The 25,727-nt window shown below is 31.6% G+C and overlaps 1 protein-coding gene across 1 annotated transcript; it reads left to right on the top strand.

Annotated features, from left to right (window-relative positions):
* On the top strand, nucleotides 1–25,167 carry LOC139503716 (uncharacterized). Its single transcript, XM_071293564.1, has 12 exons — nucleotides 1–166; nucleotides 3,008–3,137; nucleotides 4,007–4,148; nucleotides 8,259–8,605; nucleotides 9,546–9,595; nucleotides 13,767–13,855; nucleotides 14,795–14,904; nucleotides 15,881–16,027; nucleotides 17,501–17,631; nucleotides 20,259–20,365; nucleotides 22,381–22,440; nucleotides 23,384–25,167. The coding sequence occupies exons 1-12, from the start codon at nucleotides 76–78 to the stop codon at nucleotides 23,384–23,386; spliced, it is 1,407 nt and encodes a 468-aa protein (XP_071149665.1). The 5' UTR covers nucleotides 1–75; the 3' UTR covers nucleotides 23,387–25,167.
* The last annotated feature ends 560 nt before the right edge of the window (nucleotides 25,168–25,727 follow it).

The following is a 25,727-nucleotide window of genomic DNA, read 5'->3' as shown; positions in this document are numbered from 1 at the left end:
GCCCCAAATTCCAACCCAATCAAACCAAAATGGCGTCCGATTCAGCATCAGCAGCCAAAAAAGTTTAAAAGTAAAATGGATGACTTAAATTCAAATAATAGCAATGAACTCTGTGATCAATCTGATTCCTGGATACCATGTTGGGAAACACAATTGGCAGGAACTGGTAACATAACATATGTCTAAGTTTTGAAATGAAATATTCAGAGTGGGCTGCTTTCATGGGAAAGTAAACAAACAAATGTCGATATTGATATTTTTTCTTCATAGAAACATTAAATATTTGACTAGGTGCACGTCGATAAAGTGTTCTGTGATAAGCATGTTTGATTAAATAAATATTCGTAAAAGTATTAGGAAACGCAGGCTTTGTAAATTATTTTTAATTTATTATTATCATATCATTCATGTTATTTCTTTTATAATTAATAACAGCTTAATATTTTAACATTGTATGGTGTATGATACACACTATTTTATGTAAACAGACCTTTAGTGTTTGAATAAAGATTATCTTATGTTAAATTATACTACTTAGTCAGATTAGATGTCCCCCCTTTTTTTCCATGATGTGGTGTCACACTCTCCCTTTGTTTTCTTTTTCCTTTTATTAAATCTTATGTAAGAATTGAAGCTAAATTTGAAAATAAGATATGAAAAGCAGTCATACCTGCCAACTTTTGAAAATGCCCATGGGGGTTTTAGCGCGCGACAACAATTTCAAAGTTTAAAATTCTTTGCGACGACTATTTTGCGCGTGCTGTTTTGTAGTCTTGATGTGGGTGTGTGGGGGGGTCCATGTGAAAAATAATGAATAGTACATTATACTTTTAATGATTGAATACATAAATGAAATTATGTTACAGCAAGTGTACATGTAATGTCAATAAATTAGTGAATAAACTACTATTTATTATATTCATGGTAGTACTGCATCATTGAAATTTGTCAATCAGCCATGCTTTTATTCTTATTCTGTGTAAGAACCTCCTTGCAGTTAAAAAATCATTTGCCAAGTTCACGTTTTTACAATTCTGACCAACAAACAGAGGAATACAACACAAGTTCAATATCTAGCATGTTAAAACAATCTTGAGAGAAAATGTTTTTGATTGGCTGATTAATTTGATCATGAGAAACACACAATTTGATTGGCTGAACACGATTTTCCTCCATTGGACACAGTTCAAAATCGGGAACAACAATATTTTTCGTGTAGATTTTCACCAAATCGTGTTTTAGAGGGTTTTTCAGGAACACGATCGTGCAATCGTGACAAAGGGTCAAAATCGTGTAGTACACGCCTAAATCGTGAAAGTTGGCAGGTATGAGCAGTGGTGGATCTAGAACTATTGTAAAGGGGAATGAAGGGGCACTTACAGACCTAAAAAGGGGGGATCCTTCTGTGATTCCCTTAACCCTTTCACCGATTGCTGCCCAGACAGAAGCTACTCTGAGACGATGGCTTCCCTGGCTACTTTTACTCAAATGGGAGATCTTCATAATAAATGTCAATAAAAACTTGTTTGTAGTTATTTGTGTATTTATTTCATTCACTAACACCATGTTCACAGTTTTGTTTATGTTTTGATAATTTTTTCTTCATAAAATATTCAAATTTTCAAATTTTCGTCATTGTTTAGGTGAAATTCTCAAAATTCTGCTCTTTGACCCCAAATCGTAATTTTTTAACCCAAGACTGTACAAATTCCTCACACTGAACGATGTCCATTCCAAGTGTTTTGTACATAAAACGACATTTTATGTAAAAAAAAGTATACTAGTTTGGCTTCAATTCTTCCATATTCTTTCAAAAAAAATTTTCCCTCATTTCAAATTCTCGTAAATTCCGTAAATTTCCTCTGATTTTGACACGGTTTTCAACAAACGGAAGCCCCATGTTTACACTTTCATCCGGGTATTCATCAAAGAAAGATAACTCATGTTTGCACTGTTTTGAGCGGGAAATATAAAAGATGTATTCTGATCCCGGTAAAACGGGACTCGTCGTCAGCTGTCTGAAGCGTGAATCCCGGTAAACCGGGACTCATCGGCGAAAGGGTTAATGCAATGTAATTAACCAAATTTGTCCCACTAAAGGGGAATAAGGGTTGGGATCCACCTATTATAAGATGATATAATATAAGGTCGGCATTGCCATTGAAAGTGGAGGAAGTCTGCATGATTATTTTTAAAATTCAAACATTTTCTAACTTCAAAATCTGTTAAATATACCGTTATGTTTCCAACTTGTGTCCTATTGCTAGGGGTTTTAGTAACGACCTCATTTTCAATTTAAACAAAGAAAGGCTATCAATTGGCATTTTTTTCATATCAACATGATCTAAGATTTATTAAAAATGAAATTTTTATTGTGCTCAGGACTTCCTATATATTTTACTAAACTGATAAATATGTAATTTACTCTTGGTCTCATGACAAACAAGACCAGGAGAAAGAAAGAGATTTCTGTGCAATTGCAGGAAAATAAAAAAAGTCTGAAAATAAAATGTAAACGATTAGGAGATTGATTTTGATTTTTATTGATTTTTTCCACTGTAATTTGGGACTTTGTCCCCACATTGAATAATTCTACTTGTCAAATTTCACGAACTTCAACACTTTAATGTGATGGTGAACAATGGAGTGTAATGTAAATATACATGTTCATTAACCATTTTATAAAAGCAACAAATCAGATGTGGTGTGATTGTCAATGATAAAACTACCCACCAAGCAAAGCATCATGACCATAGTCCAAATGACGTGGAATTGAGAAACAGTCAATGTGCAGCCTTATAGTCAGTTATAACATGTATAATTAGGGCTGCATGACAAAATGTGAAAAAAATTCTAAGGAAAAATAAATTCATCCTGATTTAAAACGCAGCAATCAACATGATAAAGAAAAAATAAAATTGAGAGATGATCCAAAGACAACCACTGAACAAAATGCTGAATTTAGGTTCCTTCCATTATAATTAATATTACTTTACATGTGTTACAGGAGGAGAGATAAATCTTGTAGAAGATAAAGAAATAGCATCAAGAGCTGTAGCCTTTGTTGTTAACAGTACAAGAAAAGGAATTGTCCCTCTATGTACAGATGTAGCTAATTTACTGAGAGCTAAAAGAAGGTACTGTTACTTAATGAGAACAATATTAAACAAATCTTACAAATGTATATACTTAAGCATGCCCCATTATTGGTAAGTCATATGAAACAGTTAGAAGGGAATTAATTTTGCTGCTAACACAAAAAGGTTTTTTTATATATGTACATGTATATTGTTAAACTGCATCATATTGGGAAATTTGTTTTTGAGTTATTTCATCCATAGCTCTAAAACAAAATGAGGGATTCCATTTTTTTTTTTTACAAAAATCTGTATATAATCATGATAATAGGAACTTCTGGAATTATATTTTGAAACAAAAAAGTTAAGCCTGTCTGTTAATTTTAAAAGGTTTAAAAATGTCCAAAAAACAGAAATTTTGAGTAAGTGTTTCAATTTCTACTGCATTTATATCTACATGTAAAAATGCTAAATGTAGCACATGTATATTTTTTTTATCTGATAATAATCATAAACATGTATTTGACTTGACTAGATCATGTTGGTGAACATTTTCTTAGAAAAAAATCACTGTTGCATTAAAACTGTATCATGTGCCCTATAACCTTATAGCTATGGGATCTGCAAATGAATTTAAAAAGAACAGAAAAATACCATTTACATGTAGTAATCTACATGATCTACAACTAACTTTTCACAAATATATTGAAGAAAAAAATTTGAGTGAAAAAGACGGACACAATTTTAGTTAAACAAAATGAACATGTATTTGTTGTACTTCTTAGTTTTTCTGTGTTAGTCAAAACTTATAGAATATTAATCTTTTTGATTAATAACCTTTATTGACTTTAGGCATCTGTTTAACAATTTTCAACACATCTGCCAAAATTTATTAATCTAAAAAAAAATATTCTTATGTTCCATTTCAGTCTAGAGAAAAAAGTTCTGCTCCTGACAAAAGAGAATCAAGAATTGAGATCAGGCAGTCGACCAACATCACATTCCACAAGTCCAACTCCAGCGTCCCTGAGCTCAGACAAAAGTATCCATGATACTTCATACCATATCCAAGTAAGTCAGAAGTCCAACTCCAGCGTCCCTGAGCTCAGACAAAAGTATCTACGATACTTCATACCATATCCAAGTAAGTCAGAAGTCCAACTCCAGCGTCCCTGAGCTCAGATAAAAGTATATCTACAATATTTCATCATGTTCATACCATATCCAAGAAAGTCCCTAGTCCAACATCCATGATCTCAGACAAAAGTATTATCTGCAATAAAACATTTTAAAAACACATTCAAATACTGTGGATTAATTCATTTACCAACTTTTGTGGATTAAGGAAAACTTAAAATGTTCGTTGATATGATGTTGGGTGGTTTTGCCTCAGTCTGCTTGTATGCCTATAGAAAATTTGTTATGAAATGAATCTTTAGTTTTGTGGTTTGTACCAACGTAATCCGCAAAAATTGGTATTTAATGAATAATAATGAATCTACAGTAAGAAAATATTTAACGATGTATTCTTCTGACGTTTCAGTCTCATTGAAATCTCATTCTGAAGTTATTTCCAAAACATGGGTCATAAGTGGAAAATAGCAATGAATTTGATAAATATCAGTCTGTGAAAAAATTGTGTATTTCCAATAAGTAGTTTTTGAGTAAAAAAAAATTCAAATTTATTTACTAATCTAGTCAGTCTTTTTAGCCAAAAAATTGATGAGGAGTACAAAAATGATTTTACCAGAAACATGAACATCCCATATAACTTTTTATTTTCAAATTTCTTAGATATATATATGTATTTTTTTAATCATTTATAACAAAGAACATGAAGAAGTTGAAATAATATGCATTTTGTTCTTTAAACTGAGAAAAATCCCATATTTATAAAAATTGACAACATGGTAAATTTGACACTAAAAAGCATCAAAATAATGATAAAACTTTCTTATATTAACACCTACACATATTTTTTATACGACCGCAAAAATTGAAAATTATTTGGTCGTATATTGGTATGACGTTGGCATCGTCGTCGTCTTTCGAAGACATTTTTTTTCCGCACTCTAACTTTTGTATATTAAGTAAATAAAAATCTATGAAATTTAAACACAAGGTTTATGACCATAAAAGGAAGGTTGGGATTAATTTTGGGAGTTTTGGTCCCAAAAGTTTAGGAATTACAGCCAAAAAAAGGTCCCAAATAAGCATTTTTCTTGGTTTTTGCACAATAACTTTATAAAAGTAAATAGAAATCTATCAAATTTAAACAAAAGGTTTATGACCACGAAAGGAAGGTTAGGATTTATTTTGGGAGTTTTGGTTCCAACAGTTTAGGAATTAGGGGCCAAAAGGGTCCAAAATTAAACTTTTTTGTTTGATTTCATCAAAAAATGAATCTAGGGGTTCTTTGTTCTTTAATATGCTGAATCTTACCGTGTATTTAGATTCTTAATATTTGGTCCTGTTTTCAAATTGGTCTACATTAAGGTCCAAAGGGTCCAAAATTAAATTTAGTTTGATTTTAACAAAAATTGAATTCTTGGCATGGGGTTCTTTGATATGCTGAATCTAAACATGTACTTAGATTTTTAACCGGATTTTTGTGACAAAAATGTCGGTTATTGATTTGGGGATGTACGGCGGGCGGCAATCAAACATTTTTGTCAAATGTTGTCCGTGCATTATCTCATGAACCGTTCAACCAAAGCTTTTTAAATTTTAATATGTTATTACTGACAACTATACGAAGGTCAAGTTCAATAATGGCGATTTTGACTTTTATCGTTCAGGAGTTATGGTTCTTGAAAGATTGAAAAATGGAGTTTCCAGTCTTGTTCGTGCATTTACGCATGAACTGTTCTACCAAAGCTTCCCAAATTTTAATATGTTGTTACTGATGACAGAATGGAGGTCAAGTTTATTACTTTAATAATGACGATTTTGACTTTTACCGTTCAGGAGTTATGGTTCTTGAAAGATTGAAAAATGGAGTTTCCAGTCGTGTCCGTGCATTTATGCATGAACTGTTCTATCAAAGCTTCCGAAATTTTAATATGCTGTTACTGATGACAAAATGGAGGTCAAGTTCAATAATGACGATTTTGACTTTTACTGTTCAGGAGTTATGGTTCTTGAAAGATTGAAAAATGGTGTTTCCCGTCGTGTCCGTGCATTTTCTCATGAACCATTCAACCTAAGCTTTTGAAATTTTAATATGTTGTTACTGATGACAAAATAGAGGTCAAGTTTAATAATGACGATTTTGACTTTTACCGTTCAGGAGTTATGGAGTTATGGTTCTTGAAAGATCGTAAAATGGCATTTCCATTTACGTTGTTGAATTTACTCATGAACCATTCAATCTAAGCTTTTCAAATTTTAATATGTTGATACTGATGACAAAATGGAGGTCAAATTTGATATTGACAATTTTCACTTTCACAATTCATCAGTAATGGTTCTTGTGATATTGCCAGGACACAAATAAATGTTAATAAATCCGGTTTGCTGTCGTTGTGACAGCCTCTTGTTGATTATGGGCCCAGTTTTCAAGTTGGTCCAAATCAGGGTCCAAAATTAAACTTTGTTTGATTTCAACAAAAATTGAATATATGGGGTTCTTCAATATGCTGAATCTATTTGGGCCTGGTTATCTAATTGGTCCACATTGAGGTCTAAAGGGTCTAAAATTGAACATTATTTGATTTCTTCTAAAATTGAATTCTTGGGGTTCTATGATATGCTGAATCTAACCATGCATTTAGATTTTGGATATTGGACCATAATAGGTAAATGTCCAATTTAAAATTTTAAAATTTTAAGTTTAAGTTGTTAGACCACATTCATTCTGTGTCAGAAACCTATGTTGTGTCAACTATTTAATCACAATCCGAATTCGGAGCTGTATCAAGCTTAAATGTTGTGTCCATACTTCCCCCAACTGTTCAGGGTTGACCTCTGTGGTCGTATAAAGCTGCGCCCTGCGGAGCATCTGGTTTTTAGTTGAATTTATTCTTTGAATGAAGATTGGTCCACTTCATCTTCATTGAGAGTATGAAAAAATGTTTAATAGCTCAAAGATGGGTAAAAATTGATGAAAAATGGGGAAAATCATCAAAATTGTGTACTTTCAAAGGGCCTTAGCAGAAAAAGAAGTGCACCACCATATGATTTTTCTTCGCAAACTATTTTTTTAGCTCACCTGGTTGTCTTCCGTCGTTGTTAACTTTTACAAAAATCTTCTCCTCTAAAACTACTGGGCCAAATTTAATCAAACTTTGTCACAATCATCATTGGGGTATCTAGTTTAAAAATGTGTTCGGTGACCTGGCCAACCAACCTAGATGGCCGCCATGGCTAAAAATAGAACATAGGGGTAAAATGCAGTTTTTGGCTTATAACTCATAAATAAAAGCATTTAGAGCAAATCTGACTGAGTTAAATTGTTAATCATGTCAAGATCTATCTGCCCTGAAATTTTCAGATTGACCCGACAACCGGTTGTTGGGTTGCTGCCCCTAAATTGGTAATTTTAAGGAAATTTTGCCGTTTTTTGTTATTATCTTGAATATTATTATAGATAGAGATAAACTGTAAAGAGCAATAATGTACAGCAAAGTAAGACCTAAACAAGTTAACATGACCAAAATGGTCAATTGACCCCCTAAGGAGTTATTGTCCTTTATAGTCAATTTTTAACAATTTTCATAAAATTTGTAAATTTTTACTAACATTTTCCACTGAAATTACTTTGCCAAGATCATTATAGATAGAGATAATTGTAAGCAGCAAGAATGTTCAGTAAAGTAAGATGTACAAACACATCACCATCACCAAAACACAATTTTTTCATGAATCCATCTGCTTCCTTTGTTTAAAATTCACATATACCAAGGTGAGCCACACAGGCTCTTTAGAGCCTCTAGTTACAATCATATAAACCCAAAAATTAGGGTTAGAAAAAAGTTTAATTCTAGAACTTTTTGGCTTCTCAGAGGTGTACATCCTTAAGAGACAATATTTACTACGAAAAAAGATTTGGTGGACATTATTTAATGAGGGACATGATTAAATACTACAGCAAGTTGAGCAACTCTTCAAATACAGTACTGTTTCCTTTATCTTTTTTGTGTTGAATGCAAAATTTAAAGAAAAAAACTAAATTTATTGCAGGAACCATTCAGACCACCCTCTAGATGCAGCCAGTGCTCAAGTACCATCAGTGATTCCCCCAAAGTAAGACAGCGACCAGAGAGTCAGCAGCGATCCCCTATCAGTAGTCGTCACAATGGTACTAATGCATCACCATTATCACAGAGATTGAGGGCTGATAGTCTACACGGTCAGCAAGAACAACCAGTTCAAAATATTGGACCTTTAAATGAAACAGAAGTCCAAAAACCAACTACAAATGGTCTGATGACAAAGGCAGAGGTTCATGTGGAATCTAAACCGACGGTTCATATGTCAGGACATTATGACAAACACAATATAGACAAGAAAAATGACAGATATCACAGGTAGTTATACTCTATATATAAGAACTTGTGGAAGGTACTATTGATTCATTTATTTTCTCCCATTTAATAGCCATTAGGCAGCAATACATTAGTTAAATTGTAAAATTATACATTAGTCATGAAAGTTAGACACACACACCATACACACATGAACATGGTGTTTAGAAATATTCTAGAGCACAACTCTTGCCCTAAAAGGTATATAAAATTAATAAAATTGAGAATGGAAATGGGGAATGTGTCAAAGAGACAACAACCCGCCCAAATAAAAAAACAACAGCAGAGGGTCACCAATAGGTCTTCAATGTAGCGAGAAATTCCCGCACCCGGAGGCGTCCTTCAGCTGGCCCCTAAACAAATATATACTAGTCCAGTGATAATGAACGCCATACTAATTTCCAAATTGTACACAAGAAACTAAAATTAAAATAATACAAGACTAACAAAGGCCAGAGGCTCCTGACTTGGGACAGGCGCAAAAATGCCGCGGGGTTAAACATGTTTGTGAGATCTCAACCCTCCCCCTATACCTCTAACCAATGTAGTAAAGTAAACGCATAACAATACGCACATTAAAATTCAGTTCAAGAGAAATCCGAGTCTGATGTCAGAAGATGTAACCAAAGAAAATAAACAAAATGACAATAATACATAAATAACAACAGACTACTAGCAGTTAACTGACATGCCAGCTCCAGACTTCAACTAAACTGACTGAAAGATTATGATTTCATCATATGAACATCAGGCACAATCCTTCCCGTTAGGGGTTTAGTATCATACCATCATAACATATATGAGAAGAACATAACCCGTGTCATGCCAACAACTGTTTTTAGAATAAATGTGTTTAGTTCCGATGCATAGACTGGAAGTGTACGTTAATATTTTCTGGTTCTTTGAATCTGTATCTTATTTATAAATATTTCATAACTTTCAGAATATCTCAGAAATCCAAACAGATAAAGTATGAAGTTGAAGACAATAGAAGTAGGTGTATTGTAGTAGAATTGGATTAAATTCTAGTTTTTCTTTTACAATCAGGGGTCTTACTGAAATAAGTGATTTTTGAATCACTTATTTGAGTAGCAAATTCTATGTTTTGTCACAAATTGGGATTTTGTAGTTTTTTCAAAATTTTAAGCACATAGGTTGAAATAGTATCTTTTAATTAGTAAAATTTAAAAAAATGAACTTTTTGCTTCTTTTAAGCTATCATTTAGCTAAAAATTCTATTTTAGTTGAAAAAATGCTATAATAATGGCTTTACATAATGAACTGATACTTTCTTAAAAGATTTCCCCCAGCAGTGGGAGTATTTTTCCTGTGAAGTTCAAGGTTTAATCTTTCAGATTATGTAATAAAATTCTACTGTTCGCGATAAAAATTTCACTGTTTGGGGTTGTTGAAATTAGTCAGGGTTACTAAAAGAATGATATTTAAAGAAGTGATTTTTGGGAAGGAAATTGAGGTCTGATACTTAAACAAGTGATTTTTATGTCATTATCCTAGATTCAGTACAAGGTCATCACCTGAAATGACCTGGTCATCCTAGACAACACAGATGTTGGTTCTGATAAGTTTAGAAACATAATTAGTCCCTGGATCATTAGTATTCTATATTTAAAGCTACAATAAAATTAAATCACTTCTTCTAGTGATTAATTTGTACTACTTAAATAGGTGATTATTAAAGAAAGACAACTCTAACTTCCAACCTTTAATGAAATAATGTTACTTGAATCAGTGATTTAGATCACCACCAACTTAAAATGTGTTCAATTTGCCTGTCCGTCTATCCGCCCATCCATCACACTTCAGTTTCAGTTTAGAAATGCTTTGACCAAATGATTCTATTATTGGTTTGTTAATATTATGTTACGGGTCAATTTTGTGATTTATGCTGGTGGAATAACATCTCAGACGGATGTGTGCCATAAAAAATTAAAAAATTTCTTACAATTGTTAGGGCCATATCTATCTTGCCTTTCCATAAGCCAGGTTGGCCCGGCTATTGCAATCCCATGAAGTTCATCTGCTGTTAACCTTAAACCAGATGCTTCATAGGGCACAGCTTTATTCGACAGCAGAGTTCGAACCCTGAACAGTTGGGTCAAGTATGGACACAACATTCAAGCTTGATACAGCTCTGAATTTGGATTGCGATTAAATAGTTGACACAACATAGTTTTCTGACACAGAATGAATTTGGTCTAAGAACTTTAAACTTAAAAACTTAAAAATTGGACATTTACATTTTATGGTCCAATATCCAAAATCTAAATACATGATTAGATTCAGCATATCAAAGAACCCCCAAAAATCATTTTTTGTTACAATCAAACTAAGTTTAATTTTGGACCCTTTGGACCTTAATGTAGACCAATTTGAAACGGGACCAAAAATTAAGAATCTACATTAACAGTTAGATTCGGCATATCAAACAACCCCAATTATTCAATTTTGATGAAATCAAACAAAGTTTAATTTTGACCCTTTGGGTCCGTAATTAATATTACTTATACTAAAGTTATGGTGCGAAAACCAAGAAAAATGCTTAATTGGGCCCCTTTTTGGCCCCTAATTCCTAAACTGTTTGGACCAAAACTCCCAAAATCAATCCAAACCTTTCTGTTGTGTTCATAAACCTTATGTTAGAATTTCATAGATTAATATTTACTTATACTAAAGTTATTGTGTGAAAACCAAGAAAAATGCCTATATGGGTCCTTTTTGGCCCCTCATTCCTAAACTGTTGGGACCAAAACTCTCAAAATCAATCCCAAATTTCCTTTTGTGGTAATTAAACTTGTGTTTAACTTTCATAGATTTCTATTAACTTAAACTAAAGTTAAGGTGGCTCGTGGGTACAAAAATTTTAGCAAAAAATTAAACCTCTATTTTTTCATTACAAATTTTATTTATTACACTATTAGTTGTTACTTTATGATATGGTACAAAAAACAACCCAAAAAAATGATTTGGTTTGGCCCCAGATGACTTTAAAAATTGAAAAAGCTCCAAATTATCTCCCTTTGGTGCAAAAATGCCATTTTTTGGCCTTAAATTTGAAATATCTTTTTTAACTCATCGGTGACCTATATTTTTTATTATTGTTTTCAAATAAGCTGTACATAAACTAAATAATTGTAAAATTTAAGCGATTTCTTATATTATTAGGTTATTTTTTTATTTCGATATTTCCTTTTTTTCTTCTATTAGTTCAACAGAAAAAAGGACATTAACAAAAATGTATGCTTCTTCCAGAGGCAGATTTTAGCTTATATGAACGGTGACCCCATTTTTTTATTTCATTTTTCTTTTAAGTATATGATAAAGTTAATTCATGAAAAAATATAGCGAAATCCTATATTAGAAAAAAAAAATTATTTATACCCAGGAGCCCCGTTAAAGTGCGAAAACCAATGTGTCTTCGGACGACGAAACGCAATTATCTTTTCAAGTATCTACTTGTATGCAACATTTTAAAAAATCAACATACCCCCTCCCCCCTTTTTCCAAGCCCCCCAACTCCAATGTTTCATTACATATAACATTTATTGAACAATCTGAAGAAAAAACCCCAGTCAAGACTGTGAGTGAAGCAAAGAATGAAGTCATATTCCAATTTGAAAATAAACACCCTCTATTTATACATTTTTTACATAAATTTCTATTTATTCAGTTTTTTAGTGGATGTTGCTATGGATAATATGTCTTTCCGTAGTAACAATTGAAGACAACAACACTTGATGCTGGTAATTTAAAGTTTGCGTTAGCTTTTATGTATTTTCTTATCGGTTATAAAACAATTCCGGACATTTAAGCTCTTAAACTGCAATATTCTGCAAATAAAAACTCCGTTTCCAAGGAAAAAATCGGTTGCTATGGTGATAAAACTTGAAAAAATCCCACGCATTTCACTATTTAATTTGGTAAAGAAGTATCCAAACTTCATAACTACAGTGCTAACTATTCTGTACACATTTGCACTTTTCTGAAAAACACCAGAGAAAATTTGATAATTCAGCAAAAATCCCAATTTCAGAAAAGTTGAAAATATGCATTTTTTCACAAAATTTTTCAAAAAATTTACAAATTTGGTTGACATGCAATCTTCACTAAAATTAAGCTTAAACCAAGTTCTATCAATGTTACATATGAAAATTAATGAAAAATGCATGATTCTATTCATAATCAGGCTCTGAAATGTGGTGATTTAGCTGATTTTTGAAAGATTTTACCACGCTTAACAACCAAAAAATGGTGTGTCCGTTACCATGGCAACCACTCATATTTTCCCACTCAAAATTATTTTTTGAGCAACATTCATTTATTGCTTCTACTAGGCCAATTATAGATAAAATCTGAAACCCCCCTTGTATCACATGTATATGGCACTCTGCCTGGTTCTTATAAAGAGCTGTACTTAAATAGGTGATTATTAAAGAAAGTCAACTCTAACTTCCAACCTTTATGGAAATAATGTTACTTGAATCAGTGATTTAGAAAATCACTTATTTAAGTAAGTCCCCTGACTGTTTTAGGTGATTTTATGACATATTTCATTTTTCATATCATGGTGCCTTAAAAATAGCAGTATAATTATTCATAACTAAAAAAACAGATTCATAAGCAAACAAAAAAAAGCTTTTTTTAATAATTAACATTTTTCATAATAGACATGATGAAAGAGAGAAAAGCACACAAAACCTAACTAACTATGTGGTACAATATAACAATATAATAAATTGTCTGTTTTCTGGACATCTTTACCTGGAGAAAATCCCTGTTCCAATTTTGAAGTAGCATAATGTTATTAACTGTAAAAAGATAAATTAGTTATGCAAACATACAATTTAATTTTTTCTTCATCATGTTCATTACTGAATAACTATATTAATCTTTAATCAGAGGAAAAATTAGAAAAATTTTACTATTTTTGTTGCAATTAAATATGGATATATTGTAAATCATCTAATTGGCAAGTAATTGTCAAGAATATCTGAAACACATATCTTCTCTTATGTATACATTAATTTACATTAACAAATATTCATGAAACTTCTAGCTACAAAAGAAATATTTTATTTTGGGAAAACTTTGGTAGTCAATTGCACATTGCATTCAAAGAGAGATAACTCTGTATATTTCCTTGTAGATAATTATGATGAACTGTTTGGTTTAGAGAGTACCTTTGATGCTGAAAAAGACTTGAAGTACATTACAGAATGTCTACAGCAAATTGAGGTTAGAAATTATTACTTACATTTGAGAACTATCTATTGGTTAGTAAAATGGAAAGTTATTTGTATTTGATAAAAGTTATCCAGATATTTTTTTTTATAAAATGTCTGTTTGGACTACTTTACATATGTACATTATGCAGAAAAATATTCCTAAAAATCATTTATTAAGAATACATATTTTTTGTTTTGTTGATGTATGAGATACAAATTCTGGTCATTAATTTTGGTAAATGATTAAAAAGTTACCCATTAGGTTTATCGTTTGAGGTGATAAATACTTACCTGTAATTGATGACAGCTAAATGTACTTTAGCCTTGCATTTAAAAGTGTGATCTATTAACATGTTGTATCAGATCTATGCAGCACAGTAGCAGCATTATTTTACAACATTATTTTTTCAGCAACAAGGCCTTGCAGTCATAAAACTTTCGAGTCAGTTTTTTGTACTCATACTTGAAAATCAACCAATCAAAATGCTGGATTTCATGTTTCGAGCATGATTTTTGTGCTCAGAGTACTGAGCAAAGTTTTATGACTTCAACCCCTGTCCTTGGACAATGACCATGATATTTAACAGCTTATCCAAACTTTGTTCTTTCTTATGAAATTTTTAAACCATAAATGGATTGAATATTAAATCAGTATAAATAGTATTTTCCCATATTTTTAACTATTATTTGTTTACATGCCAATCAGACAAGTACATTACAGCTTTTACTTATCCAGGAATAATTACCAAGTGTCCCATGCATTTGAAGAACCTTTAATGTTGTTTAATTTAGACGCATGAAACAAAAGGAGATATTGGACTTAAATAGCAGCTTAAATAATAACACAACATTTCATCTTTAACAATAATAAGACATGATGGTTGCCTTTACAATACGTCAAGCTCTAAATTACAGCAATAAATATGTATCTATTTTTTTTCAATTTTAGGTTAAACAATGCCTTGATAAATTATATATTGAGAATGAATTACACAGTAACCCAGACAACAAGGTCAAAGGTTCAAAACTTTATATGGGGAGTAAGCAGAAAACACAAAGGTTAGTTTGTAAAAAGATTAAAATTTACACTTTATTTATCACAAATTTTTAAAAGCCTTTAGAGTGGGTCTCATTGGGGTCTAAGCGTGACGCAGGATTGCTGATTTTTTGTAAGCCTGACACGTGAAAGTCAAATTATTGTGTCGTGAAACGGGAAATGAGGTCTAGCGGGACCTGGGAAATGACAAAAATATGAGAATCGCTTACGTACATAGTGTCAGCGGGATACGGGAATCTGACGAAACAGTAATCAGGATTCCGGATCAGAACCCCCCAATGAGACCCCTTTTAGAATAGGGGAAAAATCTGCTAGGATAAACTGTGGTTGTGTTACATCAATGAGACACAAAACAGAGGATGCAAAAACCACAGACATACAGAGAAGTAGATTAGAGGAAAAAAGCTGTGAAACATATGAATAAAAAGATATTATAGGAAGATGTGGTGTGAGTGCCAATGAGACAACTCTCCATCCAAATAACAATTTAAAAAAAGTAAACCATTATAGGTCAATGCATGGCCTTCAACACAGGGCCTTGGCTCACACCGAACAACAAGCTATAAAGGGCCCCAAAATTGCTAGTGTAAAACCATTCAAACGGGAAAACCAACAGTCTATAATGTTTATTAATGAATTAGAAAGTAACCTAATGATACAGAGTAAGATATGGTATGAAGACTAAGAGAAATAAATGAGCAAGAAAAGTCCATTTTACATTTTAATTTAAAAAGAATATTTTGGGTATTTTAAACATAGACAGCAACTTAATGACACAAAAAAATAGAAAAAGTAGATGTAAATTAGAGATAAAACTTCATAATCATTTAAATAAAAGAACAATGAGGATATGCCAGCACTCTAAGCTATATCATTGTTGCTAGTTTTATTGGTGGAGGAAGCCAGAGAAAAAGGACCTTCCATCCCTCTCATTGGGTGATTATTGACATGGTTCAAATTTCAATTTATATTTTTCAGTGTTAATAAAAAATGGTCCAGAGCCTTATCACCCAGTGTGACAAGTGTATGTTCTCAGCCAATCAAAGGCTGTAAATGTTCTCGTTGTGAGTCTGCTGTCAGGAGTGGAGATGAAGATGTAAATGACGCACAGAAATTTTCTGTTAGGTATGCATTAATAAATTGATCATGGAAACATCCAGAAAACTTCACTGAATTGTAATGTCTGAAATTAAGATAAATTTATTTGATTAATTTAGAATATTAAAAATTGTCTATCAGTCAGGGGACTTACTGAAATAAGTGACTTATTTGAGTAGCAAATTCGAGGTTTTGTCACAAATTGGGATTATGTAAATTTTAAACACATAGGTTTAAACAATATCTTTTAATTAGTAAAATTTAAAAAAAATGAACTTTTTGCTTCTTTTAAGTAGCAAGGTGTATGCCTTTGATGCTATCATTTAGCTGAAAGTTCTATTTTAGTTGAAAAAATGCTATAATAATGGCTTTACATAATGAACTGATACTTTTTTTAAAGATTTTTCCCAGCAGTGGGAGTATTTTTCCTGTGAAGTTCAAGGTTTCATCTTTCAGATTATGTAATAAAATTCTACTGTTACAACTATAAAAAATATATATAAAAATTGAAAAATTCGATAAAAATATCACTGTTCGGGGGTGTTGAAATTAGTGGGGGTTATTAAAAGAATGATACTTAAAGAAGTGATTTTTGGGAAGGAAATTGAGGTCTGATACTTAAACAAGTGATTTTTATGTCATTATCCCAGATTAAGTACAAGGTCATCACCTGAAATGACCTGGTCATCCTAGACAACACAGATCTGGTTCTGATAAGTATTTAGAAAATCACTTATTTAAGTAAGTCCCCTGACTGTCTATTAAGATTGGTATATTCATATCTGGATTCTCTCCTGGTTAATGCCTTTCCTGAATAGGTTAGGTGTTGAAATTATAATTGATAGACAGTTTTGATGATTTGCTAAAATGAAGTTTATTTCAGGCTTTTAAAAAAAAAGTATGGGTCATGTGGCTTTTCTAGCTACAGGTTGTGCACAATTGTTAGATTTTGTGTACATTATTCATGGACAATATTGTAAAATTGAAAAAAAATAAACAATAGAAAAAAAAGATAAAATATGATTTTGAAAAGATAGGTCTTATAATGGGTGTACAGGATATAAATTTATAATTAAACTCAGATAATTGGATCAATTATCTAATTTTCATGCTTCATAACAAAATATGTAAATTCATAACACATTCCTTCCTAAAAGTGGCATTATCTGAGTTATTTCCCTTTGACAAATGAAATGAACATACAATACATCATACTCTATATTTGAAAAAAAAAACTTGTGATACATGATGAAACACAACATTTTCTTCATTTAGAGAAAAGACTTACAAATGAATAATATCCAACTCTCATAATTTGCACATTTTATACACAATCTAGGCCTTGTGGACCAGCAACTCTTTTCACAAAAAAAATCTTACGATTAAAATTGATTGTTATATTGAAATGGTTAATAGTATTTTTACTCTTAACAGTTTTTTTGTAAAAAGAGCCACATATAGTATTAAAATGTAATAAAACATAGAATTTCATATTTTTAGCTATAAACTGCAAGTGCAACAAGGTGATTATGTAGTTGCCAAGGGAGACAAGACTGGGAGAATTTGTTATATTGGTCACCTTGACAACACACCAGATGTGTTATATGTTGGCCTTGAACTTGCTCAACCAGGTATAATGATTTTTTAATGTTAATTGATATAATGTTGTATAATCAAATTATTTCTTTACATGAGAAAACCCAGCTGTTTGACCCCTTTTGGCCCCAAAATATAGCTCTTTTACAAATGTCACTTGTAGCTATTTATTGGAAAGTTGGATACTTTTGTTACATGAATATGGTTTGTTTTTGGCAATACAATGGACGTGCATAAGGCACCAGCATCATTTCATGCAAAAATACTGAAATCTTCACAATTTTAGCATTTGTGCTAGTTTAAAGACAGTTTTTGTCTGTCATGGAAGTGGCAACACTTGTGTTTAGTCTTAATATTCAAATATATGTTGTATTTAATGATAAAATACAACATACATAAATATTGTGACTGGACATCAATGCAGCCACATTCATTTTAAACAACTGAAAATGATATTTTATATGGCATATTTGATTTTTTATTTCTTAAAGCTTGAATTTGAGCCTCTATAATGGCCAAATCAGCTAAAACTTAGAACATGAACTTGTTGAATCGACTGAAGTAGACACTTGAAATTTTAAAAAGGTTGAAAATCTTTTATCAGATTACTTCTTGTTAAAGGTCAAAATCAGCTCTTGCAGGGCCTTCTCCTTCATTCTACAAAAGAATTCAATTAATTTCCAATGATTGTTTTTATATGGATTCAGAAATGATATTGTTGATTTTAGCTTAACATCTGTGAATCACTCAAAATATTACATAATATAAACATATTTGCATATGTACTAAAATCCATTACAATAAATATTTCCTTTTGCATTTTTTTTTAAAAGTTTTTACCAGACCAAGTTATTCATTCATAAAATTCTCCTGGTTTTCAATGTGACTTAGAGCTAATTTTTTACTACATCAATGTGCAGTGCAATACAGCTGATAATCTATACATGGCTGATTAGAAGATATAAACGTATTTACACTTTTGGTATTTAGCTGAATTTTGTCTCAAAATGACCTTAGATCGCCTCCGAATAACCTTCTGACGTCAAGCAACAATCACTATTTTATAGTGACGTCAAATGTTTTGAATTGTTATGTCAAAGTTTACGGGAACCTGTTTGATTTTACGTAATGCTGACAAATTTGTATACAAGTGTAAATATATCTATTAGGCACATTAACAATATTACACTGATAAACAAATACCAGATTAACATAATAAAACAAGAGATACACTTACTTTTAGAAAAGTTGAATAAAATATCTTATCAGGAGTGAGATCAAAAGTATGCAGCTGATAATTTTTTTCATTATGTTGATTCTTTATGCAGTAAACATTGAAAAGAATGACAAACAATTAAACTTAATGGATTATTATATAGCAAACAAGTAAAATGAAGTTCTTATTGAAAGGATAAAATGATATACTGTGAAAGTACTTTTATTCGTGGGGTACCAATTTTCGTGGTTTTCGTGGATGACTTTATCCACGAATTTAAGTGTCCAACGAAACAAAACAACCATTGTCCATATTCAAGACATGGAAAGATCCCCATCGGTAGGTTTGACTACTGATATGATCTAGACATGCTAGAGAATATATTGAATAACGCAAAATCTGAGAATGCTTTAATAGCAGTCACAGAACTACAACTGCATGCAGGATTATACCTATTTAATCTTTAATAACCTAACATTTGATCTTTTAATTTTAATAAAAAATATTTTTGATCGATAAAAGTCAGATTTCCGGTATTGATATGCTAGTATGATAAAGTGTTCATTTTATATCCTCATAGTTCTCGTACATAAGGGAAATAATAATTTCATGCTGGTCTTGATTTTGACAAGAATTATTTGACAATTCAAGATACGTTTATAAAATTTGTTTATGTTACTGTTTTCTTTAGGTGACATGTTTATGGCCCAATTAACACCTTTGATGGACTTTAATCCGTTGATCACTTTATCATGTTAATTAGTGTTATCACTACGGTTTACATGGGTCAATGTTTACTTTGCAATTTCCTTCAATCCAGACTATTTGTAACCTTCGTTTCTAAAGGCTTTAATTTTTTTATTTTTTTTTAGAAAACAAAAATCCACGAAATTAAAAACCCACGAACATGTCAAAATTGCTCAAACCACGAAAATTGATACCCACGAATTAAAGTACTTTCACAGTAGTGGTGATATATAACATATTCAAACTAAGCTTATTATATTCTTCATTCTTGACAAAGTAGTTCAATAAAATGGCTGTCTAAATCATTATATACCCTGTGAATTTAGAAATTTTGGCAATGTTTTTATTGATATGAAAACTGCAATCATAAAGGTTTTGTCAGCAGAAAAGTTCTTAAAATTTATATATATATATATTATTTGTTTGCACCATTTCCTGATATTGCAATAATGGACCTTAGATTATGTCCATTATTTTCCCATTGCAATAAATGCACACAAACATTTTTGAATTTACAGGTTGTATTAAATAAGGAGATGTGGTATTATTGCCAATGAGACAACTATCCTCCAGACTTTAATTGACGAAGATAAAACAATTTTCTCACTGTTTTATGACCTTATGTATGTACGGATGGTAAAAGAACTGAGCATTTGAATAATTATTGTAAAAATTTATTACCTATATTATATTTTTCAGTTGGACAGCATGATGGATTTTATAAGAGTAAAAGATATTACACTTGTAAGAAGGACCATGGTATATTTGTTCCCCTCCAAGAAATACTTTGTAAAGTAAACAAAAAGGTATATACTTCACAGTCAATTTAACAAGAATTAAACTTATCAGAGTGTTTGATTGTCAATGGTCAAGGCTAAAGTTCAAGATGCTCATGTTTAAACTGTTTACTTTAGAACAAGAATATCTTGCTATAATTGTGTCTAAGTAGTTCTACTGTTATCACCAGCCAGTCAACACTGAGGTTATGAATTAAAACCCTGCTCGTGTGGTTACACTCAACTCCAATCTTGATTGACTAGAATTGAACTTATTGTAGGTCGGTGGTTTTCTGTGAGCACTCTGGCTTCCTCCACCAACAAAAACTGGCCGCCATGAAAGAGCCCCAAAGTGGTGATTAAAAGTGGCATTAAAACACCAGCAATCAATCAATCTTGCTATAATTTGAGTTGTGTTTGGCCAACACATACATGTGGCTCAAGTACAATCTGACAGGGTTATCTTCCTTGCCTTGGACAGTGGTGAAACAGCACACAACATAAGAACAGGAAGAATTAGTTAAAAACAGCTCATAATATTGACAAGATGCACAAAAACAACTTATATGAAGACTTCCTTATTTTGTAATGTTTGGAATTCTATGGCTTACTATATGTAATGGGTTTTTATACGACCTCGTATATTGGTATGACGTTGGCTTCGTCGTCTGAAGACACATTGGTTTTTGCACTATAACTTTAGTTTAAGTAAATAGAAATTTATGAAATTTAAACACAAGGTTTATGACCACAAAAGGAAGGTTGGGATGGATTTTTGGAGTTTTGGTCCCAACAGTTAAGGAATTAGGGGCCAAAATAAGCATTGTTCTTGGTTTTCGCACCATAAATTTAGTATAAGTAAATAGAAATCTATGAAATTTAAACACAAGGGTTATGACCATAAAAGGAAGGTTGGGATTGATTTTGGGAGTTTTGGTCCCAATAGTTTAGGAATTAGGGGCCCAAAGGGTCCAAAATTAAACTTTGTTTGATTTCACAAAAAAATGAATAATTGGGGTTCTTTGATATGCAGAATCTAACTGTGTATGTAGATTCTTAATTTTTGGTCCCATTTTCAAATTGGTCTACATTAAGGTCCAAAGGGTCCAAAATTAAACTTAGTTTGATTTTAACAAAAATTGAATTCTTGGGGTTCTTTACTATGCTGAATCTAAACATGTACTTAGATTTTTAATTATGGGCCCAGTTTTCAAGTTGGTCCTAATCGGGGTCTAAAGTTAAACTTTGTTTGATTTCAACAAAAATTGAATTCTTGGGGTTCTTTGATATGCTAAATCTAAACATGCATTAAGATTTTTGATTATGGGGCCAGTTTTCAAGTTATTCCAAATCGTGGTCCAAAATTAAACTTTGTTTGATATCAACAAAAATTGAATATATGGGGTTCTTTGATATATGCTGAATCTAACCATGTATTTAGATTTTTTATATTTGGGCCCAGTTATCAAATTGGTCCACATTCAGGTCTAAAGGGTCCAACATTAAACTTTATTTTATTTCATCAATAATTGAATTCTTGGGGTTCTTTGATATGCTGAATCCAACCATGTATTTAGATTTTGGATATTGGACCATAATGGGTAAATGTCCAATTTAAAATTTTTAAGTTTTTAAGTTTAAGTTCTTAGACCACATTCATTCTGTGTCAGAAACCTATGTTGTGTCAACTATTTAATCACAATCCAAATTCGGAGCTGTATCAAGCTTGAATGTTGTTCATACTTGCCCCAACTGTTCAGGTCGAACTCTGCGGTCGTTTAAAGCTGCAACCTGCAGAGCATCTGGTTCTTATTGTTAAAAACTGTAAAGTGCCCTTTAGTTGTTTTCATCCTTGTCCTTTGGCCATTGGTGGACTTGTCTTTTTTGTCACAATTTTCTCAAGAGCACACATAAATTTGGTATCAGCATTGATGTCTTTTCATATGTGTTACTCATCCCCTTCTAATTAATTGTATAATCAAATGATTGGTATCATTAGGCAATGTTAGAAGCAATAGATTATAGTTTAACTTGTTTTTTTTCAGCCTCCAAAATTATTGAAGTCACCAAGTAGAGAAGGAAAAATAGAAGAAGTAACAAAACTGGTAAGTATGCCTTTAGTCAGTATCCCTCAACATATATTAAAGATAAAAGACAATTGATTAATACCATATCTTTTCCAGACAATATTGATGTGCTTACGGTTTGTACCATTTTTTTGGGTGATACTTTGTTCAAACCTTTTACAGTAAAATGTGTAACAAATTGTAACAATCTTATCAACCAGTAATAATGAAACAAGTTCAATATAGCTAATGACTCTGAACTCTTTATTGTGTAAATAAAAAAATTGATAATTATTGTTTCTATTCTGACTGAAAAATGCAGATAGATATAAAGATAGGAGGCTTTTTTGACTAAATTTTAATCCTTTTTTGATTAGATGATATTGGTTGCATGCCAAGAAAGAACGTTTTTTTGTAAGGAGGTGTGTCTCTCCCATTTACACGTTTGTCTCTCACATTTACACGTTTAAATAACAGTTATATTCTTAGAAGGATGTGGCCAATGTTTTTCAGTTGGAAATAGACCTGGGAAATACATTTAAAAAAGAAATAATAATATAACTAAAAAGCAGGAGCAATATCATACTCTGAAATCTATCTACACTGTTTTATGCAAAAATGAAAAATGTGATATGTGCATGCATCTAAATTTGCATATTTTATGTTGTAATTACTTGCTTTTAGATTAGATTTTACGTAGTATATTTTGATATTTTGTGTTCTAAAGGAGAAGGTTCATAGGTGGCGGCCAAGGTGTTTCAAAAGCTTTTAGGTCTGAAAATTGCACAGAATAATCATAGTTTGACATAATGTCCCAAAATATGCTTACTTTGGAGAATATTGTGTCCTTTTTGGTGTTTTATGATAAAGTTGATACTTAAGGCCATTTTGTGCCATAAGTGAACCTTGTCCTTTAAGCTATTCAAGCCCAATTACTCTTTTCTTCAATTATCAACATTGTGTTTTTTTGTTGCCATTTCAGTGACAATGGTTTCAAGGAAGATATCCACAGACAGATTCCGTCCATCAGTTGGGAAAAACCTAAAGTGTGATAGATTTTACAATATGTAGTTCTTAAAGGATGTGGCCAATGTTATATGTTTATTTATCAGAGTTTGAAATAATCTTTTACATGCGATATCCCACTAGTTAAGTGCAAAGTTGAAAGTAACTAATGTATACATGCCATTCAAGTAAATATTTTGTTTTGAATAAGAAATAATTTCTGTCAGGGAATTGGGACCTTTTTTGTCGTGATTTTCATTTCACTTTTTAATTTATATATTATATTATGATAAACTACATATCACATCAATTTTGTCATTACTGACTGTCCATAGTGGGAATTGGTAAATCTTTTTGATATCCTCTGAGGCCTCCCCTTAGAGTTGATATTATATTTCTTGTATTTACCATAGCATTGATTCTGCAATAACCAGAACAAGAACTGTCCTCCAAATGTACTTGATGTTTAAAAAAATTGTTAGAATTTAAGAGGTCTTACAATGGACAGTAGATCGTCAAGAACAAACTTTTACTTAACAGTATTGAATAAATATGTTGCTGTTGTTTTCCTTGTTAACATGCTGGGTCATCATATATGTGACCCATGAACCATTCTCCATTTATTGTGGACAATTCTGATAAGACCTTTGTCTTTCGATTTGGAAACAAAGCCATGTTCTATTTCAAATAAAACATTGCCTGCATGTGATTGACGTCACAATTGAAATTGCAATGTCAGTTGAATTTTGAAAAAGCCAGAGATCAAAATGGACATTTGGCTTGGTGTTGCTCCCTAGAAAATTAAGTAAAATCATTCCAAAAGTAAGTCTAAATGTATCTGTTCTTTTCATATTGTTAAACTGTGATTTTCCATAACATGTTTGGTTCATTAAATTATACTGGCTGCCTTTCCAGAGTGTATTATAGGTCCCCTTGTAGTACAAAAGTTAAACATTTCCCTGTTAGGATTGCAATAATGATATCATGCCACCCTCTATGCTCATTTTTACATGAGTTGGTATTATTCATTTTATACTTCAGTAAGGCTTGACATTAAGATATTGACAAATATAATGCCTACCCATGTTAAGATAAGCATAGAGCATGGCATGAGAGAATTATTTCTTAAATTTGGCCTGGCATTGTATTATTTCAAACTCTGATTATATTTTGTCGAAATTCCTGTAAACAGAATTTGTTCATGTTTAAAATTGTATCCAAATTGTGAGAAAAGTACAGAAGTTTTCATATTTTATCCAGTAAATGGAGCAGTATTAACCCTTTCAACGCTATACATGAAATATGCATCGATGAAAAGGGATTTTTCATCAGGACTCTTAAACCATTCGGTTTTCATTCGGGTTCTCTCTAATTTTTCCTGGTTTGAATCGAGGATATACAAGGTCTCAACCTGATAAAAATTTCACTAAAATAATTGCCTAACATTACAGTTCATGCTCTCCTGAGCATTTTTCATGAAATAACTTTGTCTGTATCTCTTATAATAAAAAAGGTACAGCAGTCTGAAAAGGAATATACTGTTCTAATGAATGAACACAAAAAAATGCAGCAGCAGCAGCCATTTTTCTATTTTTTTGTGTAACGTTGAAAGGGTTAATTGTTGAAATCATCTATTTTTGTACAACAATTATTTTAAAAAGGTTTTCCTGAATGTATTATTTCATGTACTAGAAAAAAATATATTATTTGAAATGTTGTAGTATATTAAAAAAAAAGAAGGTTTGCATACAAATAGTATTATTTTAATGTATTTATTTCTTAATAAATTTTTTGACTTAATGAGATGAAAAGAAAAGTTGGAAATGAGTTAAGTTAAAAGCCCTTTCAAACTTTAAAGTGAAGTTTAAGTCCGTATCTCAATTAGTTTATAATGGTTAGCCCTTAGGGAAATAGGAAAACACACTTTTACTTTTCTCTTTAGAGAACGAGCAAGAGGCATTTAACATTATTATTTCAGGCCCTCGAAAATAAATAGTTTATATCCCTGCAGTAGCAAATGAAGCATAATGTTTTTCCGTTGTCTTTTGGTCTTTACGTCCCAAATTGGTCCCTTTGCAAATGGAAAAATTTAGATTTTTTCTTTTCCAATCTGTTACTTAAGTTTGCCTCAGTCAAATGTTATGAAATTAATACACTATGCTTATTACCGCAAAACTCAGATCAAGTACACATTTTTATACGACCGCAAAAATTTTAATTTTTTGGTCGTGTATTGCTATCACGTTGGTGTCGTCGTCGTCGTCGTCGTATGAATACTTTTAGTTTTCGCACTCTAACTTTAGTAAAAGTGAAAAGAAATC

Source organism: Mytilus edulis, chromosome 14 (assembly GCF_963676685.1).
Source record: "Mytilus edulis chromosome 14, xbMytEdul2.2, whole genome shotgun sequence".
Taxonomy (NCBI): domain Eukaryota; kingdom Metazoa; phylum Mollusca; class Bivalvia; order Mytilida; family Mytilidae; genus Mytilus; species Mytilus edulis.
Note: the sequence above shows the minus strand (reverse complement) of the source record. Positions and strands in the feature narration are given on the sequence as shown.

Bases quoted from the DNA above. Each gene is read 5' to 3' on its own strand.
- LOC139503716 (XM_071293564.1), top strand. From the start codon at position 76: ATGGATGACTTAAATTCAAATAATAGCAATGAACTCTGTGATCAATCT. The intron at 167-3,007 runs GTAACATAACAT...CATGTGTTACAG, and splicing joins AACACAATTGGCAGGAACTG to GAGGAGAGATAAATCTTGTA. The intron at 20,366-22,380 runs GTATATACTTCA...GTTTTTTTTCAG, and splicing joins TTTGTAAAGTAAACAAAAAG to CCTCCAAAATTATTGAAGTC.